The 21,842-nt window shown below is 38.7% G+C and overlaps 1 protein-coding gene across 2 annotated transcripts in view; it reads right to left on the bottom strand.

Annotated features, from left to right (window-relative positions):
- Positions 1–21,842, bottom strand: part of LOC129701067 (xenotropic and polytropic retrovirus receptor 1 homolog) — a 198,857-nt gene that overhangs the window by 95,554 nt on the left and 81,461 nt on the right. For both annotated transcript variants that reach the window (XM_055642017.1, XM_055642019.1), the window contains exon 3: positions 4,793–4,894. In XM_055642017.1, coding sequence (XP_055497992.1) covers positions 4,793–4,894 — 102 coding nt within the window. The remainder of the gene's footprint in view (positions 1–4,792; positions 4,895–21,842) is intronic.

Here is a 21,842-nt window from a genome sequence, read left to right as displayed (position 1 = left end):
ATACCTGGCAGTTTTTAAAATCTGTGTTGCTCCCTTCTGGTTAAATGGCGCAGCAACACAACCACCAACAAAACCATCAGCCACCTTCCTGTTCCAAGGTTTTTTGATGAAATGAGAGGAAACCCAGCTAAAGTATGGAACATTAATTATATCAGGTTCTGTCTGGCCATAGTTCATGATATGAATATTTCCAAGTAACACATGACACATCTTGGTCCTTAAAATATCTGTCAGGTAAAAGAACGTTGAAAAGGAAATTCAGCGTAAATTCTGTAATGTGCAGCACTTGATGGTACGAAGAAAGCTCTTGGCACAGAGAACTCTTGAACACTGATACATAGCTCACATATTTTATGTTACCAAATAGCAGTAGAGTACTAATTCTGGAAACTTAGTTCTCTAGCAGTTTAACACTTGTTAACTAGAGCCACTCAGGAAGAACAGCTACTGCAAGAGCCATCAAACTCCTGGGGACACACAATATACTTGATGAGAAAATAAGCAGACATATTCGCTTTCTAAGGAGGAAATTAATGGATTAAATGTAAGACAACTATCAGGTTCCTACAACTATCAGGTTCTTAAACCAAGCCGTACAACCCCAATGTTACTTCAACAATGGAACACAACAGACCATCTCTTGCACTCTCGTGGACTTGATTTTTAATTGTGTATTATTGCACAAATGTTTTGTTTTTTGCAATCTTTTCCTTTTCACTGCCTTGGATAAAGTATGTATAATTTATGCATAATGTATGTTTTTGTGCGTTGTACGAGTCTATGTGCCTGTGATTCTGCTACAAGCAAATTTTCCATCGTCCCCACATATTACCATCCGTGCATATGACAATAAACTCAACTCTACTTGAACAGTACACAATCTGAAGAAGCTATGAGTTAATTTGAAAAGCATCCCATCCAATTTCACCGCACCATATTCTTAAGTTACAATATGCAGACACACCTGATTTACATAATAGGCGAGTTATATAAACTCGCACTTACATAAACAATTCACAATAGGTGGTACCGTTTTCCCATTAACCTGCTTATTGCAACAGGAGAATAGCAAAGGTTTCCCACCCACTTCATAGGTACAAAAGCGTCACCCGGGCTCGTAGCTCTTCTAGTTTTGGCCATTGTTAGTGTGACACTGGGTGAGAGCGACGGAGGCGGTGGAGAGCAAGAGCCAGCCGAGTCACTGGCATCTTCCACAAGGTTGCCACTGCTGTTGTTGCAGCTCACATTGTAGCCCCTGGTCGACAGAGCTTTCCACAGGCCGACACCGCAAACAGGACGCAAACCGTGGGGCACCCTCTCCTCTCACCATTTACTGCTTCTTCCTGTCGGCTGTTGCTTTGCACTCCCCGTCACTCCCGTCTCCTCCTCCTCTCCCAGAGTAGCCGACATCTTTCACCTTGACTCTATGGGAGGAGAAGGCTTGCCAGTTCTTGTCCAGCATCCTTTTTTCAGTGCCATGATGTTTCATATGCTACTCCAAATTCTTCTTGAACATTCTGAGACTTCAGGGCTACACCATCTCCCCAGACAATGTGTTCCAGATTTCAATCACCCTTTGGGTGAAAAGATTCTACCTTAATTCCCCCCCCAATCTCCTATTGTTTACCTGTAAAGGCCACCGACACCTTTGCTGAGGGGAAAGGGTTCTCAGTATGTACTCTATTAATACTCCTCCTAATTTTGCATACTTCAATCAGTCTCCTGTACCCAGTTTATACAGTTTCTGTGATCTAATTATTGTTTTATACGAGTGTACCCTAATCTCCCTGCTCTTATATTCTCTCTCCTGCCTAATAAAGGCAAGTATGATTATATATAGCATGCTATCTGAACCACCTTACCTACATCCAGGGATCCTCGAACACTACCATCAAGGTCCAGCTACTCCTCAGTACTTTCCAGGGTCCTTTCTGTATATTCTAACCATTTTAATCTTACTAAAAAGCAACATCAAATACTCTAGAGGACAAAACTCCACCTGTTTCACCAACTCATCAACCTTTCATTCCAGAACTGAAGATTATCCTCCTCATTATCACCAATCCTATTATTTTCATACATTTGAATCCAGATCATTAACATATAATAACCAGCATAGGTCCTAGCACTGATGCCTATAGTATATCACTAGTCAGTCTTCCAATTATAAAAATAGCCCTTCACCATCTATCTCTGCGTTGTGGCGTCTTATAATTTCACCTTTTTTAGATACAATCTGCCAAACTGTCCTGGATTCCATGGGCTCTAACCTTTTGGATGCAAATCCAATGTGGTGCCTTGTCAAAGACCTCCATGTAGACAACATCAACTACACTATCCTCAGAAACATTTTTCGCTTGAAAAATGTAATGACATTTATCAGAATCCGGTAATATTTTCCCTAGCTATCTCATCAAAACATGACTCAAGCAACTTTTGAGTTAAAAAAGAGATATGTACCGAGCAGCACCCAGAGCTCCTTCTCTACCTTCTATAATAGTTCTCCCTGACAGGAGCATGTAGATGGACAATTCACCTTACACAGATACGTCTAAAAGACTTTCTTCAAAATTCTGGGATGGAAATAGATGTTGAATTACTAAATTTCCAGTGAGTCTGTACCTCATTCAAAATTAGATTCCTTGGAATGTCCAACCTTTATCATCTTACAAACTCCGTATCCCAATAAGGACATCACAGACCCTCTATTCCTCAATCGTACAGACAGCCTAGTACCACATATACATTATCTACCCTAACCCTAACCCGCTATTCCTCAATCGTACAGACAACCTAGTACCACATATACATTATCTACCCTAACCCTAACCCTCTATTCCTCAATTGTACAGACAACCTAGTACCACATATACCACATAAACCCGTCTGAAGAAGGGTTTCGGCCCGAAACGTTGCCTATTTCCTTCGCTCCATAGATGCTTACTGCACCCGCTGAGTTTCTCCAGCTTTTTTGTGTAACCACATATACATTATCTACCTTTGGCCCTGTTCATGGGCCCCTCAAGCTGATAAGCGAGTTGGGAAGGGAATTAAAGTCAATATAGTTAAGCTGATTTTTAACACATTGCTGCTGCCCTCAGCTGAGACCAGTTTAATATATTAAAGTGGAATCTTCTAACCTATATTCAGTTTACCAGCAGATGGAGTACTACTCTTCTAGTTTTACTTATATCTTTCTCTTTTCAGTGCTGCTTCCACCATACCAAGTTTTGACAAGAATCAATCTACTTTTCAAAGATTCTTATTAATCAAGTATTTTTTAAATAAATACTCAAATATATATTTATTGAAGCTGCTTTTTTTGTTCCATTTACTATGCCCATTGGCATAGTGTTTGTGCAGAACATTAAGAAATCCCTTGAGTGAAATTTAAGAGTTTATAGTTTGGGACAATGACTTTGGAGTGATAGATGCCACAATGACAGACTAAAGCAAACAGTAATGGGCCTGTCTCAATTAGGCGACTCTTTAGGCGACTGCCAGGGACTAGTTTTAATGGAATTCGCCTACGACACCTGGCGACAACCTACGACAGCACCTATGACCACACCTATGTCAACCTATGACATTAAAAATTATCGCCACTGTCGCCGAAAATATTTCAACATGGTGAATATTTCGCGGCAGTCGTCTGTAGTCGCCAAAAAAATCGCCCAAGTGGGACAGGCCCATAAAAGACAGCCTATATCCAAAGTCTTTACTATCTATATTAATGGTCTAAATGTGGACAATGAGGACACAGTCTCTGAAATAAAAGCAGAAAATGCTGAAAATATTTAGCTAGTCAGGCAGCTTATGTGGAAAGGGTTGATGTTTCAGGTTGAAGATTAGCAGAATGCGAAAGGTAAAAACACGAAGATTTTGGTAAGACACAGAATGACTAGTTAGGGATTACTAAAAACACCCATAATTTAACATGTCTCAAGCCAGGTCTAGGTTCTAGAATTCCATGAAATTTGCATGAACTGGAAACGTATGTTTCAGATTCACTTCTGTTTGTTATAGAAGAAATGGGCCTGGTTTAGACTGGGGCAGAGATTACTTTGTAAAGAAACTGGGTTCCACTTACAACGTGGATTATCTTGGAGAGTCATTAGAGTTATTCCCTGAATATTCCTCTTAAATTTGACCAACAAATACTATTTTCATACCTCTCTCAAAAGATCATATAGCTTTAGGCGGGATAGAAAATATAATGATACATGTGCACCATACTTTCGTGATGCAGGCTGGATGATCTTTACTTAACTATGCCAGCTCATATTCCATGATTTGTCATGATTCTAATATCAAAAATCCATCAACAAGGTAGATAAAATGAGGCATAAAATAGTATGTTTTTGACTTTACTTTTAACTTTGCAGATACAATGTAGAAACAGGCCCTTTGGCCCACTGAGTCTGCGCCAACCAACCCAGTACACTGGCACTACCCTACATAATAGGAACAATTTTGCAACTTACCAAAGCCAATTAACTTTACAAACCTGTACATCTTTGGAATGTGGGAGGAAACCGGAACACTGGGAGTAGCACATGCGCTCACAGGGAGAACGCACAATTTCTGTAGTCAGGATTGAATCTGGGTCTCTTGATGCTGTATGGCAGCAACTCTACCCCTGCCGCCATAGTGCCGTTTTACAGAGATAACATAACGAAAAGTATTTTCTTACAGTTAAGTAATTTGTAATTGTTCCTAATTATTGTAAAGAAGACACAAACGTGAACAAAACATTACACCACAATGATTTTTCTTCAGCATTTAACATTACCTGAATAGAATGTATTGATTTTGGCAAGTTCCTTTTCGCAACACTGGAAGAATTTCTCTTCAAATCGGGCGTAATATCTCTTAACAGTATCTTCATCTGTAACTGGAAACAAAGAGAAGAATATTACTGATGGTCCAGGTTTATTTCAAATTAGATTTCAAATTCAAGCTTTTGTGATATTTTCCTAGATTCAGCATGCATCTGCAAGCAAAATCTTATTGTTATGGAAATTGGGTGACATTGCATTTTCTTTGTAGATGAAAAGGTGTGACATGGAACTGTAATGATAAGTCCTTTGTAATCTGAATCAGCTATCATTATTATAATGTTTCTCTTATTCATTATTCTCTAATTTCATTATTATAGCTTTTCTCTGTACCTACCGAGATGTGACAATAAACTACATGTGACAATAAACTTAACTGAACACTTCTCATCTTCCAGTGGGAAACAATGAATATTTCGAAATGGCATAGCTGGGAGAAGCAGTTTTATTATTCATCAAAGAGGTAAAGTATTATTTAGGTTAATGACTAAGTTATATGCCTCAGGTATTTGTTGTGACTTTAAGCTTTGTGGTCTAACCATAATTACATGAAGAAAATGCTCCTTTTCCCATTGGAAGTTTTGCAACTACATTTACTGTTGACTTTAGATTCTCATACAAGTGGAAGTATTTTAGCCACATCCAACCCATTTGGGTGGGCAGTCACAGTGGTGCAGCGGTAGAGTTGCTGCCTTACAGCGAATGCAGAGCCGGAGACCTGGGTTTGATACCGACCACGGGTGCTGTCTGTACGGAGTTTGTACATTCCCCCCCCCGTGACCTGCGTGGATTTTCTGTGAGATCTTTGGTTTCCTCCCACACTCCAAAGACGTACAGGTTTGCAGGTTAATTGGCCTGGTAAATGTAAAAATTGTCCCTAGTGGGTGTAGGATAGTGTTAATGTGCGGGGATTGCTGGTCGGCACGGACCCGGTGGGCCGAAGAGCCTGATTCCTCACTGTATCTCTAAACTAAATTAAACTGAACCCATTTGGTATTTTGTAGAATTCAAGCAGATCACCTACAATTTTCTTTTCTAAAGTGAAAAGCTTCAAGCTATCAACTCTTTCCAGATAACTGTAATCGTCTGGAACAAGCATATAAAATGTAAACTTTTTCCAGTATTTTAATGTCCCTTTTAAGGCCATGGAAACAAAAGTGCTCCAAGTGCATTCATTCAGGGATCCAGAACATTGATAGCCGCTGCTCATGGTTTGCTTACTTCCATCCCTAGATTTAAATAACGTAAACTGATATCTATTGATGCTGTAGTGTTGTGCTATTCGAGTACTCTGTCTACGACTTTTCTATTGCCTATTTTTATGCTGAAACTTCTTAAAAGGGAAGGCAATTAACTCCAGCCAATACATAAAAATATAATTTATATCCTCTAGAATAGGCACAAAATGCTGGAGTAACTCAGCGGGACAGGCAGCATCTCTATAGAGAAGGAATAGGTGATGTTTCGGGATAAAACCCATCTGCAGACCTCCATTTAAAGCAATTAACGCCAGATTTTTTTTATATGCACAAATAAAGCATGTCAATGTAACTGCTAATGTAATGGAACAAAGTTATTTAGCTAACTACTGATTAGAATACTGAAGTGAAAATATTTATCCAATCAGAATGAGTGAATGTAAACACGCAAATTTCTTTTTACAAATGAATGGGAATTTTCTTTCATAAATTGTCACACTTGTCAGGCTACTTGCAACTCCAATGGCAGTCTAGCCACTCACAAAGGCCAAAGCTGCCTACCACCAACCTAAATATGTATTCCCTCCATTATTGGTAAAATTCAGTTACCGTTTATACCACCTACAAAATGAACTACAGCAAGTGTCTGATCCTGTGCCGCTATTCAAAACTTTCTTATCCTGACAAGAGTGGTAAGATAAGCAAACAAAGGCAGTTCTCTCCTGGGCCAACATCGCCCAGCATTGGGGCTTTATTTATACTCAGTTGACTCCAATAGATGCCACGACTTACATCAGAATGTCCAAAAGCCTCTCAACTCCAACTGCCAGCAATATCATAAGCCCGCTAATGATCTCTTAATTTGATTCGACACTTACAATAAACAACATATAAGAGAGACACAAAATGCTGGAGTAAGTCATAGTCTCAGATGATACATTCCTGGTCTGATGCAAAGGGAAAGGACATTTCAAATTGGCTTCATAGAATTTTAGAGAAAGGAGGGCGAATTGACCGATGAAAGAAATCTTTAACCTGAAGCTTTAATTCTGTTTCTCTCTGCAGATGCTTCTCTTCCCTGACCTACTTAATATCTACCACATTTTCTGTTTCATTGTAAATTGAGCATTTGCAATTTTTTTTGATTTTCAATAAATAATGATTGCTTTTCTTTTTTCCTATGGCAATTACAATGCCCAAGGAATGTAAGAGGATGAGAGAGTGGTGGACTCAGCCCGGTCCACCACGGGTACAGCTCAGCCCACCACAACATAATAAGCATTACACGAGGTGCCACATCAAAAAGGTGGCATCTATTATTGAGGATCCCTAACGTCTGAACCATGCACTCTGCAGATGTTCAGGAGAAGTGATGTGGTGGATATTGAGAAACTATATCCACTGGTTTTGGAGTATTGGATTTAGGGAAACTATTGAAAAATTTGAGCCACATCTTTCAAGATTTAAGTTTGGAATCCTGCAGACAAAAGAAGCTTAATGTTTGGAATAACGCTCCCACAAAGGGAATTGACTCTAGATTTATTTTATACCTGAAACAGGATTTTTATTAACTAAAGTTATTAAGGGAAATGCAGCTTAAGCAGATACATAGAATTAGGTCACAGATCAGCCACAAGCTCATTGAATGGTAAAGTACATTTGAGGGACAATATGGCCTAATCTTGTTCTTCCATGTTTTCACATTTTTATATTTTAGAAACTAATGTTCAATTTTTATTTTGAAATCCTAACTAAAATGCAAGGACCAGCATTGATTATGGAAGGGTGTTCTTCCTAACTTGAACCTCGTATAATAACTCAATATCATCTCTGCAAGTCTCCGAAATTAGTAATTAAATAAAAACAGTACTCTATTTGACTTTTTCCACAGTGGTAAACTTCTCTGGGTGATCTGTGCTTCAAGGCTTCTTAATGTTTAAATATAACTCGATACTAACAGATAAAATGTTCTATTCAAATCTATAATTACAAAAATCTGACTGACAAAACATCCTGCATTCATTTTCCCTGGATTAAAATACTTCACATCCAAAAGATACACATTGTTCAAATAACGCCAGAATACATGCATTGCAAGGACTGAATACTCAAGTATGTTTATGCCCAAGGCCAACTTCCTAACAAAAAATAATGCATAGTAATCATATCTTCAAGGTCAGCATCTGCCAATTTACAAGGGAAAAGTCTAAATTTGCAATCAGTATTCATTTGCCACTCTTCAGAAGACATTTATTAACCCTCTTTGAAAGGTTGCACATTTATTAAAATGATTAATGTATCCTGACTGGTTGGATCATGGCATGGTGTAGCAACGACAATGCCCAGGAATACAAGAGGATGCAGAGAGGTGGATTCAGCCCCGTTCATCACTGGAACAGCAAGCCCCACAATCGAAAGATCTACATGAGGTTCTGCATCAAGAAGGCCGTCAAAGATCCCTACTGTCTGGGCCGTGCTCGTTTCTTGAGGTTAACATTGGGCAGGAGGTACAGAAGCCTGAATCCCCACACCACCAGGTTCAGAAACACCTCCCTACAATCACCAGGTCTTGAACTAACCTGCACAATCCTAATCCTACATCACAAACACAACAGTGGAGTACCATAGACTTGTTTCAGAATTGTGTTTGGCATGAATAGAATGTTTTTTTGCAGTCTCCCCCCCCCCCCCCCCCCCCCCCAACTGCCTCTACGTGTAATTTATATATAACTTGTGCATGACATGTTTTTTTGTTTGTTGTCCAAGTCTCTGTGAAGCATGATAATTGGTGTACCTGTACCCTCCCTGTACTTATGTCTTTGACAATAAACTCAACTTGACTTGAAATCAATTCTAATCTCAAACATAAACATAAACTCCTTTGCACACAAGCATGATGTAGACTGATTTACTGTGGAAAATAGATTTGCAAGCTACAGAAATAAATCAACCCAAATTTTATTGCCAAAACAATGGTAAAAGCTTCATGTACATGCCAGTACATGCACCTCGCATTGTACGAGTGGGGTGTTACACGCTTGAGAAACAACGCGTAAATCAAAAAGTGCATGAATCAAACTTATGTCAGGCACCCCATGTCATGCATAAATTTGAGTGGATTATTCCAAAAATAGCAGAGCATAAATTAAACCAGTAATAATTAGACAATCACGTTTTTCTAAAAATCCATAAATCTAGCAAGCGTTAAACACAAGGTGCCTGCATGTTGTTTATTCATCCTCTACTTGTTCACAGGAAGAGCTAACAAGTGAACTGTGAATTGCTACAGAAAGTTAGTGTTATTATTTTTCTTTATATGTTTCTTATTCACAAGGATAACGTTTCAGAAACATCACAGTCTCACCAATCAACACAAACAAGAAAAGGAAACTATGGAAGTTTCATTCCTTTAGAAAAGTATTCAAAAGTTTAAATTATTTCTCCTCCATTTTTTTTCTCGGCAATTGTGCTGACTCTCATTGCTTTAATTATTAGTCTCATTTCATTGTAATTGTTTAACACTCTACGATTAAGAATTCACGGACCCATACACTCTCTTGGCCTCATAACATTCTTAGTTTATATTTATAGGAATTTGTAGGGCAAAAATTGAGCCACAAGTTGACAGAGTCTTGATGGATGGTCTCAATATGAAATGTTGACCATCTCTTTGCCACCACCGACGTTGCTTGACTCATTGAATTCTTCTGGTAATTTGTTTTATGCTCCAGATCCCAGCACCTACAGTCTCTTGTTTATTTAGAAGACAGAAGAAATCCAACACATCATGTATGTTCAAGATATCCTCTTCTCAATGTAATTGGGCCAATACATAAAGACACAAGAGCCTATTAAAATTAGCTGTGCAAAGACACAAATGTTGAATGCGCTCCGTAATGAGTTGCCAAGAAATAAAGAAATCTTAATCAGTCAATCAAGAAGAGGTACATGATTATCCATTCAAACAAATGGGTCAAATAATTATTGCAATAATTAGATTATTGTCACCAAGATTTGAAATCATGTTTTGTAAATGGTCTTACTTTGCAGCTATCATTAGTTTAGTTTATTGTCACGTGTACAGAGGTACAGTGAAAAGCTTTTTTTGTTGTGTGCTATCCAGTCAGCGGAAATACTATATGTGATTACAATCAATCTGTCCACAGTGTACAGATGCAGGATAAAGAGAATAATGTTTAGTGCAAGATAAAGTCCAGCGATTAAAGATAGTCTGAGGGTCTCCAATGAGGTAGATGGTAGGTCAGGTCTGCTCTCTTGATGGTTCGGTTGCTTGATAACAGCTGGGAAGAAACTGTCCCTCAATCTAGACGTATACTTTTTCACATTGCTGTGCCTCTTGCCTGATGCGAGAGCAGGAGGAAGAGGGAGTGACGATGCACTTCATAAAGCCGATTTGTTTTTCTGCCTGCGTTAATAACCAAACAGAAAAACAACTTGGTTTTATGAAGTGCCTTCAAACAAAGTTAAAACAAAATCCTAAGATATACAAGCCTTAAGTCCCACCGCACTAGTTTTAGGAATAACTACTTTCCTACATCAGGTTCTTGAACCAACCTGTACTCAACCCCAATCTTACCTCAGCAACATAACACCATGAACCATCTCTTGCACTACCACGGACCTGCTTCTAACTGTGTTTGCACTGATGTTTTCTTTTGCTGTCTTTCTCTTTTCACTGTTGTGTACAACTTGTGCACTGTGTGCATTGTCAGACTCTACCTGCCTGTGACATTGCTGAAAGCAGGCTTTTCATTGTACCTGTACTTGTGCATATGACAATACTTGATTTATGTTGACTAGGCGATTGTAAGATGGGACACAATTGCACTGAAATAGACAATTGAAATAGTCATTCATGTGTAAATACAAATGGCAGTTGGTAAGTGCAGGACTCTCTGGATTGAATATATATATATATATACTGAAGATAGACACAAAAAGCTTTTTGTGTCTATCTTTGAGATAAATAGAGCTCTATTTAACTGCTGAACATCGATTCCACAGTAAGTGATTTATGTATTTTAAATGTTACAGGTGGCAAAGGCAAATTTGTGAATCAACATTTGTATCCAAAGATTCTGTCCCCACAGAGTTCACAGGGACGCATGTTCCTATCTCAATGCCTCCGAAGAGCAATTCCTCAGATTACACATTACCAATATAGTTATCACGGAGACACGTGACGCACTCATTCATTCCTACGTGTTACCACAACACTATCAGGATTCCAATGCAGAATGCCGCTGAGCATCTCAATCGGAGATTTTGCCGTCTGCACTAGTCCGGGGTACACATCAGTAAGTGTGCAGAGGCATGCATGCCAAATAAGTCCATTTGAGTGTCCCCCAACCAAACAATGATGACTAGGATTACAGGCAAGAAAACAGAATGCTTAGTAGCATGTTATCAAGAGAACAACCTGTCCGTCAATGTCATCAAAATGAAGGAGCTGGTCATGGACTTTAGGAAGTAGGATGGACTAATTGCTTCAATCTGCATCTATATTGTTGATGTGCAGATGATCAAGAGGATCATGTTATGAGGTGTAAGTAAATATCACCAGTAATTTGACTTGGTTGAAACACATCGATGCTAAGGCCCAAGAAACCAAACCAATTCCTCTGATTCCTGAGGGAGCAAAGGGAATTAGGCATGCCTCCAATGACTCTTACCAATTTCCACAAATGCACCATCAAAAGCATCCTATCTGGTTACAGCAACTACTCTCCCCATGACTACAAAATAATTGGCAGGGAATTATGGATGCAGCCATCACACAAACCAGCCTCCCATCCATCAACTCTCTGCATAGGAAACGTCACCAATCTTTTGAAAAACATTCCTCAAAGTTTGCGTATGTGAAATGGTAGGTTGAACTGCTGTATTAGATTAGATTCGATTAGATTAGATTAGATTAGTTTATTGTCATTCAGACCTTTCGGTTTTGTTTGCCTGCAGTCATACATATAATAAAAAATGACAAAAACACACAATCAACACAAATTTAACATCCACCACAGTGAGTTCACCAAACAACTCCGCTGTGATGGAAGGCAAAATCTTAAAGTCTCTGTCTCTTCCCTCTTTGTTCTCCCTCTGTGCCGAGGCGATCCAGGCTCCAGATGTTGTGACCCCACTGGGTGATGGTAAATCCTGCGGTTCAACCGTGCTCCGCGAACGGGTCGGTTCAAACTCCGCGGGTGGTCGCTGCCGCCTCCACGGTTCCACGGTTCCGGGGCCGAGGTCTGAGGCCGAGTCGGGTTCCCGCTGCCGCTGCTGCTGTATAAGTTTCCATGAGCTCCCCCTCATCCTTCAAAACGATCCCGGTGATCATGTGTGTCTTTTCACCCCTTTTGCCTCAAAGTCCTCCTGCCATCCCAAAAAGTTTACTTGGCTCTGTAATGTGTAGGTTGGAGGCGGGAGAATTGGGGAGATTGATGGGTGGCATAGACATGCTGGATAGAAGGGGCTGCTTCCGTGATGGACAACTGAAGCGTCACCCATTCCTGTCCCTGCTGCCTGTCCCGCTGAGTTACTCCAGCATTTTGTGTCTATTTGCTGTATAAGCTCATCTTCCAACATCTTTAGGAAATCACGTGGTAGAAAAAAAATTATATATGCTAAATAAATAGTGTGATTTCTTCATATAGTAGGATGGTACGTAAATGTTTGCCTTATACTGCACAAAATGCATATATAACTAATTCTGTTCTGTAGGTATACATCAATCATATAACCATTGCTCTCTCTCAGAAATTGTGTTGGGATTCTTGAAACAGCTTTTGTTTGATTCTGGCAAGATCTACTGACAGCTGGCAGAGACTCAATAGATCAACTGGCCTCCTCTGAAAAAGTCTAAGAGGAGACTTCAAGATATGGGGAAATATGAAAAAAAACTCAGTTTTCACGTGACACTTACGAGATATCACAAAGATGATAAGAGATATTGTATGTCCAAATGTTCAGGTGTAACAATCTTGGGGTAAATTATTTATTTAAAATTAACATGTTCATACCAGATTAAGTCAGTCATTGGGTATTTCCCCCATCCAAATTATTTGTTGATTACATAAAAGGAGCTCACCAAATTATGGATGATCTGATTTAAGGAAATTCAGCTATACGCATATTGTCCCACATATTTATAAAGCATTTTTTGATTTAATAATAAAATTGTTTGTGCAATTCATTAAATGGATACATACATATTCCAGTAGTTTAATTACGGGTAACGTTAGGAGCACTTTCAATGAAATGGAAACGTTATAGCAAGTATATATAGAGCAATTTGATACGTATATATTTAAAGAAATGGATTTGTCCGATTTAAGCAGAAATGGGGTTGCAGACAGTTCTTGGAAAGAAACCCTTATTTAATCTGCAGACTGCCTGACTATCCTATTAATATAATTTAAAAATCCTTTAGGGTTAAAAGGAGCAGCAAAACCTTATAAATGCCCATAGATATCACTATCAATGCATAGAAGCAACATAATGTATTTACTAATAACTACAGTTAATATTAATCAAAGCACATCAGAGCAGCATTTTCAGTCATTTATACTTGAAAGAGCTGTAAGAACATTGGAATTTGGAGCAGGAGTAGGTCTTCTGACCACAGCATTGATCAACATCATGGCTGATCTCACTCAGCTTCATTTTCCTACACTATCTCAAAATCTATTGATTCCTTAATATCCATCAATGAATCTCTCCGTTTTGAATAAACTCAACAGCTAAGCATCCAAAATCCTCCAGAGTGTTAGGATAATTTAGCTAAGTCCAAACATGAATCTCTAAAATCAATGACACCCATATATGTCACGATCTTTGCCCAATATTTCAACCTAAATGAGAAAGTCATGTATACAATTCCAACAGAAAGCAATTCAAATATACAACACAGAATATCTGGCACTCACAGACTTAAACACAGAGACGACAATAAACAATTAACTAGAGTTTCAATTGCACACAAAAACACCCGAATGATTACCTACATTTTAATGATTTATCAACTAAACATTACATTTTGTGTGTAGACAAGTAACTTTGCAGAAGTACATATTTACATATGGACCATATTGTTTCAAGGTTTCAAGGTCAGTTTGGGGTGGGAGATTTCAACCTTCACGTGGTCCGCCCTGTTTCAACGAATGCAATCATCCTGGCGTGCACAATAAAATAAGATCAAATATAACAAGTTGTCCTACAACTTTAGGCTGTGCACGCCATATGCAAGAAGAAGAAGGAGATCAGTTTATTGTCATATGTACCAATTAAGGTACAGTGAAATTCGAATTACCATATAGCCATACTAAAAATATAGCAACAAGACACACAACTACATAAAAGTTAACTTAAACATCCACCAAAGCGGATTCCCCACGTTCCTCACTGTGATGGAAGGCAATAAAGTCCAACCTTCTTCCTCTTTTATTTAACCATCCGCAGTCGGGGCGATCGAAGCTCCCGTAGCCGGCAGTCGAAGTCCCCATGTCAGGGCAGTCGAAGCTCCTGCGTGGGGGCGATCAAAACTCCTGCGGCTTGGGGTTCCCGAAATCGGTCTCTAACCAGAGGCTGCGAGCTCCGCGATGTTAAAGTCCACAGGCTCCCGCGGTTGGAGCCCCAAAGCCGACCCCGGCAGGGATGGCGAGCTCCGTAATGTTAAGCCCACAGGCTCCCGCGGTGGAGCTCTCGAAGTCGGTCTCCAGCAAAGGCAGCCAACTCCTCGATGTTAGGCCGCAGTGCAGACGGAGACACAATATGGAAAAAAATCGTATCTCCATCGACGTAAGAGATTAGAAAAAGTTTCCCTAACTCCCCCCCCCCAACCCCCACATAAAACAAGATAAAGAACACTAAAAACATGCATTTATCACATACAAACAAACACCAAAGGAAGGGACAGACAGACTGTTGGCGAGGCAGCCATTGCTGCAAAGGCACCTCTGATTATTCAAAAACCCTTGCTGGGATATAGTAATTCATATAGATGCTCTAGAAGTTTCTAAGGATAAAGATCCCAGATGCCCAAAATTAGTATTATGAGGGCTGACTCTCTTGAGTAGACAAATACCCCATTTATTGATAGACAGGCACACTTGCCAGTGGTCATGTTTGATGTGCCAAGTGATAAATAGGTCTGCCTGTGACACCCACAAATCAGTACATTTAATTCAACAAATATCCATAGGGAAGTATGCAGAGATTACCAAATTGCTCCCTTCATGCGAGTAGGATTAGGATATCCCACTGGCTATATACATTTGCATGAATATGGTGTGTTCCAAACCAGTCTATGAGATTTATCAGCACCAAAACTGCCAGATCTGGAAAGGTCTTGCTTAAATTTAAAACGTATGAAGCAGCTGATTTCTTTTTATCTCAACGTATAATCATAGAAGGAAAGTACTTTATGATTCCCCAAACAATTGCAGTTACTTGTAGTTGACTTGATCTGAATACCACAGCAGCTTGGCATATGGAAGGATTTGCACTGTGTTCTCATGATAGTAACACCTAAGGCATTCATGCTTCCGTATCCCAAAGTAAAGGTATCTAAGATACCAGTCTGTGTTAACCAATGCACTACCACTTTACTGGGGCAATTGCAATCCATTTATTTACAGAGGTGAATAACCTTATAGTTATAAAAAACAGTTTTGCCATGTCCAGAATGTTCTTAATTGTGCAGTTCTTCATTGTTACACATATCATCATAGTTATACATTTAAAGGAATTATTATAATATATCCCAGCTAAGAACAAAAAGGAAAAATTTGGGGTTTTCTTGTAGCTTACTCAATGCATTCATAAGTAATGTCAACATAAAGTTTGAAAAAGTGAGGCCTGTAACCATTTTCTGATTTACTGGACCGGCTAGTTCCGGAATTTAATAACCGCAAAAATTACACTAGATGACATCTCTGTCTCTCAGGTGAAAGATAAGGATCCAATAACCTGCAGTATTATTTTAAGGCACAACAGAGACGTTTTTCATTGTACTGACTGGTATTTACACAAGCAATATCACAAATTTGTTATTATTTTAAGATTATTAAAAGTATTCTGTATGGTGTTGTATTACAACTGTGACTCCACTTCAGAAGCACTTTACTAGTTGTAAAACATTGTGTTATTCTTCAAGGTCATAAATGGAAGAATACAGATCCAAGTCATCTTTCTTTTCATTACACCAAACTCAATGAAGCCAGGCAGGAGGGTGCTTTCCAAACAAATATTCAGCTCTTGCCTCCAAAAATATTTTCCCTCTGCTCATCTTCCCTCCTGCTCACTCATGAAATGTAATCAACTCCTTAATTTGGGTACTAAATTAATATCTTATCCCCTTGTTTTAATAATTCAGGAAGGTGATATGATCTTTTGGTAATTGTTCAAAGAGGAGCAGGTGGTCTGGAAATAAGTACAAGGTACATGCTAACTGCTGATAAATATTTGTGGAAATTGTTGGTACAGAATAACTGCCCTAGATCATTTATTCCAATTCAAACAGTGAATCAATGTGTGAAGACCATGGAGAATTTGCAATGTGATAAATTATTCATCAATTAAATGCATGTATTGCAACATCATGTCTAATAACCTAAGTGACTAATAACCCGCAACAACACGTTGGTAATCTTTCCTAGAATTCATAAAGGTGTGCTTTAGCTGTAGTTTAAATTATTACGTAAAATAACATGGTATAGACATACAAAGGCTGAAAGACATGAAGTTGAATGTTCAATTAGGTCTTAGTCAGGATGGCAATTGTGAATTTTTTATTGATTCTTTGGGTTATTGTGGGAAAATTAATCATGCTTCACCAATCACTAACCAATGACCTTTGTCAGAAGGATGATATGTGGGATGTCAATAAACCGATCAGCAATGTATTAGAGTTATATTCTTGTCAACTGGTTTGGAATGCACAGAATTAAAAAAAAAAACTGTGCTAAAACACATTAATATCAAAGTGCAACTTTGTGATTTAAATTCCAATAATTGCCCTAGGTGTTTATAACATCCATTTTACTTAATAAAAAATCTAGTTATGTTTAGTTTCAATTAGTCGCTACCACAAACTATATTTCTTACACAAAATGGCTTTATTTTTCGAAGAACAGAAGACATTGAGGGACAGGCTTGATATCTCCTTGTCCTTTTTATTTTTAGTGCATCTTCCTGTCAACCTACACTGGAGGTGTGATTATTTCTTTCCTCAGCCAGCTGCCCAGAATAGATGCCATGCCCTCTTACGGGAAGACACTATCCAAGCAGTGATTAAGAAGTAAACAAGTTTTAGTCAAATATTATGGAACTTTATAGCACAGAAATAAACCATTAATTCCATTGATCAATACACCTATCTTCACAACTTTGAACGTATCCTTGCAATACTTTTGTTTTCAAAGATGCATTAAAAACATGCATTTTAGAAATTAGATAGAATTAATAGTTTTACAAAGATAAAAAGGACTGAACTACTATAATTAGTAGATCCATTTGTCTGGGTCTGTTAGAACTACACTGATTCTGAAGGTCGTGGGTTCAAGTCCTACAGCACAGCCAAGTGTGCGCTACAGTAAGGAAAATGGAGTCACAAAGCAAAACAAAGGACAAACTGTTTTGATCAAGGATCTGAACTCAAGACATTTAAAATACTTTTCATGCTTGCATTAGTCCTGGCAGAAATAACCAATTGTTTTTTTAAATGAAATTACATGCCATAGCAATTTAAAATATTCGCATATAAGCAGTAACGTAAACATTGTAATGCAGTAACATGAAAAAATCAATTTACATTGAGAAAAATTGTTAATAACAATGAGATCAAGTACTAAACGCTTCAAGTATGTCATACTAGTAGCATTTTACTGAACGTGACGATCAAGGGTACACTGTACACCACCACAGGTTTTACAATGTAATCTCGGTTGACGTTTCAAAGACGGGCAGACAGATATGCAACACAAAAAAGCAAACTGTAGAAGGAACTCAGCAGGTTGAGTAGCAACCAGTCAGAGGAAAGCAATTAGTCCTGATGCAAGTCTCAATCTGAAATGTCCACAATTCCTTCCCCCACCCATAGATATCGCTCAACCTGCTAAGTTACTGTAGCAGTTTGTCATTTGCTCCAGAGAGCAGCATCTACAATCGAGTGTCTCCTCTTAGATTTATCTAACACTTCTATGGCATTCAGACACACCAAAACATATTATGGTCAAATAAGTATTTTTAACATGGCAGCAAATTTGAGGAAAGTATATCACAGAAAAGTAATCTAAGTTTTCAGATTTGGGAAAAATCAAGTGTTGATGATATGGAAATAAGTTATTTGGCTGTATTGTTTTGTGGCAAATGCAGGTCATGAAAAGCTCCATAAAAATGCAAAGTTTTCTTTCTTTATTTCTTTTTTTTCACTGTCTATGTTCATTTGTGCAGAAGAGAGTATGATGAGGGAACAAAGGCAATCACATAATGATGTATCAGAAGAACCCACCCTTCAAATCATGTCGTGGTTATTGCCATATCACCTTGACGCTGCAGTTGGACTGCTGGACCGCAGGAAAAGAACAAAGGGAAGAGATAAGACTTTGCCTTCCATCACAGTAAGGAGGTGTTGGAGATCCACTGTGATGGATGTTTATGTAAACTGTGTTAAGTGTGGGTCTTGGGTTATTTTGTAATGTAAGTGTAGAAAATGCAATTTTGTTCAAACCAAGCTGTTTGAATGACAATAAAAGGCATTCTTCTAGTCTATATGCCCAGTATGGTGAGGTACAGCTACAATGAAAAGATTGCTTGCAGGGGCATCTGAGGTATGTAGACTCAAACAAGACACACAACATAAATTATACGAGACAGTGGAAAAAAAGTGCATAAAACAAGATGTTACAGCAAAACTACAATCATAAACAAGTCTATGATTGTATTGGTATGGGTTTATTATAAGCATGTGTTCCAAAATACAGTTAGTTTGTGCGCCGTCCAAGTAGATCATACCATGATTACCAAATATAGTGCAGAATATAGTGTTAAAGCTACAGCAAAACTGCAGATAAAAAAGTGCTGCAAGGAGATAGATTGGAGATTCTTCCTTTGCCTAGGAGAGATCCATTCAAGAGAAAGATAAAAGCGGGAAAGAGGGCAGTTCTTGAGTCTGGTGGTGTATGCCTTACTCTTTCTGCCCGATGGGGGAGGGGAGAAGAGAGAATGACCAGGGCATGAGTGGTCCTTGTTTATGTTGACTATTATCCCATGAAAGCATGAAGTGTAGATGGAGTCAATGGGAAGGGAGGTCCGTTCGTGTGATGAACTGGGCTGCATCCACAACTCCCTGCAGGTTCTTGTAGTCATGGGCAGTGAAGTTGCCAAACCTAATGAAAGAGGCAGTCGGTAGTGTTCCATTGCTGTGAGAAGATCAGGGTTTATGAGGTCAGTTCAAGAATCTTATTAATGTAGGAAAGTAACTGTTCCGGAACCTGGTGGTGTGCAACCTCAGACTTTTGTATGGCAGGAGCAAGAAGTAGGCATGGCCTGGATGGTGAGCATCTTTGATAATGGTGGGAAGGACTGCAGCCTGATGGATTCATTTGTTATCCAGTTGGTCAAGAGCAGAGTGAGCACAGTGAAATAGCACATGCTCTTGACCTGTTATAGCAATAGACATATTGAAACAGATCTAGGTCCTCTCTGAGGCAGGACTTGATTTGTGCCTTAACCAACCTCTCAAAGCATTTCAATTGTGGCAAAATAACTTGCAAGTAATTGATTCTTGAATTCAGCAGCTTGGTCACGTTGCAACATTTTAATATTTCTATCCTACTTCTATCCTATTTTCAGGAGGCAAGGAAACAAATAGAATATTATTTTATTAATGGTGGGAATGTGGTCAAAACAGCATATTTTATGCCTTTTAATTACTGATCACACAAATGATATCAAATAATTCCTGGGTTAGTGTTAGGTATAAAACATTTCCCTTAGGATATAAACAGTCGAAAAGTGCTAAACAAGTCACACTCACATTAAAGATTATCACTTCTCAGTTAGTTTACATTAATTTGATGTCACCAGATGTTTCCAGTTGAAATCATTAATAAAGGATAACAAGCATTTTTATAACAGAACACAAGTTATCATGGTTTTAACAACAAATAAAGAGGCTTCATTACATGCATGTTCCCAGGGGAGCAATCCATGTCCTTTTGCTCTTCTTACTTGTGAACATCTGAGCAACTCATTCTCCCTCATGCATTCATCAAATTATTTTTATAATTATTTTTGCCATTTGCCAGAGGTAACCTAACCAAAAGTAATAGCCAAGCAACCTACCAGCACTGTTTATGGAGGTGGGAGGAGATCTGAACATGAGTAGTAGGATATCCACAAAGTTACGGAGAGAGAGGCAAACTCTGCAAGGAAGGCAGCCAAGGTCAGATCGATTCAGGGATTTTGAAGCTGTGAGGAGAACTGACTTCTGTGCCACAATGCCACTCAAGGATAATACCTCAGAATTGATTGTGTAGTGATTGCTCAGCTGATGTCAAATAATTCTGGGCAGCACTATGGTCAGACTCTCAGCTCCAGCCACCCAGGTTCAATCTCTGATGCTACTGTGGGAAGAGCAAGGAGATGGGATTGATTGAATGTAGCCTCCCGTGGTACAATGATTGTGTGATTTCATGGTCAAGCCAAAAACCCACATGCCACTCAACCTATCAATGGAGTTGAAAGTATTGGAGGAAACAATCAGTGATAAAATAGTTTTCATTGGAAATTCATGAATAAAAAAAAGAGAGCCAGCATGCACTTGTTATTGACAAAGTTTATGGAATTTGTTAATGAGGCAACAGAAAAATCGGCCACGATACCAACCTCACAGGGTTGCATGCATGCGTCAAGCAGATGCAGAATGCAATAGGCACAGCTAAGTAATGGCTCAACCTTGGGATCAGTTTTAAGTTCTACAGCCTTTCTACATCCAGTTATAAATACTGGCAGACAATTTCACAAACAACAGGAAGGGGATGTTCCACCATAACCTCATCTTCAGTGATAGGAGTCCAGCAAATACATGTGAAAGACCTTTACAACCATCTTCATTCAGGAATAAAATTCAGAAGTCCTTTCCGCAGTTCTATCTTAACACCCACTGATTGACCAATGAACTCGGAGTATACAATACCAAAGTAAATTCAATGCAGACCAAGCCTGCAACAAATGTAATTGAGAAACTATAAGATACTTTAGGAAAAAAATGTCATGGTAATGAATCAACAAAGCCTAGAAGTACAATGATACTGCTGTAGATTACATTGGGGATTTGAGGATTTCATTAAAGATGACAGTCAGCGCGAGCATGCTAATTATTAATGTTATTCCTGCTTGATTATACCCTTATTTATGAAATTGCACAACTGAGAAATCGAGCAATGTAATCTATCCAATAACACTGAGAGACATTTTGTCTGCAAACTCTGGTGACACACAATTGTTCTGAAGCTATGAACATGACAACATGTTTCCGCTAGTGAGCTTTCCCAATAGATAAACCAGCAATATTGAAAATGTATCAAAAGTATGTATAGGCAAGTGAGATGCAGATTTCTATTCCATTCCATTTATTATTAACATGGCCCTGCCTAACATGTACAATGAGCCTCAAAGAATTGCAACTGACCGTGGACTAAACAAATTGAAGTTAAGTAATATTGATTTCTTATTCTTGCAATTAAGGGCCAGTTTCCATGCTGTACGCTACAACTCTTAAAAAATA

This window comes from Leucoraja erinacea, chromosome 10 (genome assembly GCF_028641065.1).
Source record: "Leucoraja erinacea ecotype New England chromosome 10, Leri_hhj_1, whole genome shotgun sequence".
NCBI lineage: Eukaryota > Metazoa > Chordata > Chondrichthyes > Rajiformes > Rajidae > Leucoraja > Leucoraja erinaceus.
Note: the sequence above shows the minus strand (reverse complement) of the source record. Positions and strands in the feature narration are given on the sequence as shown.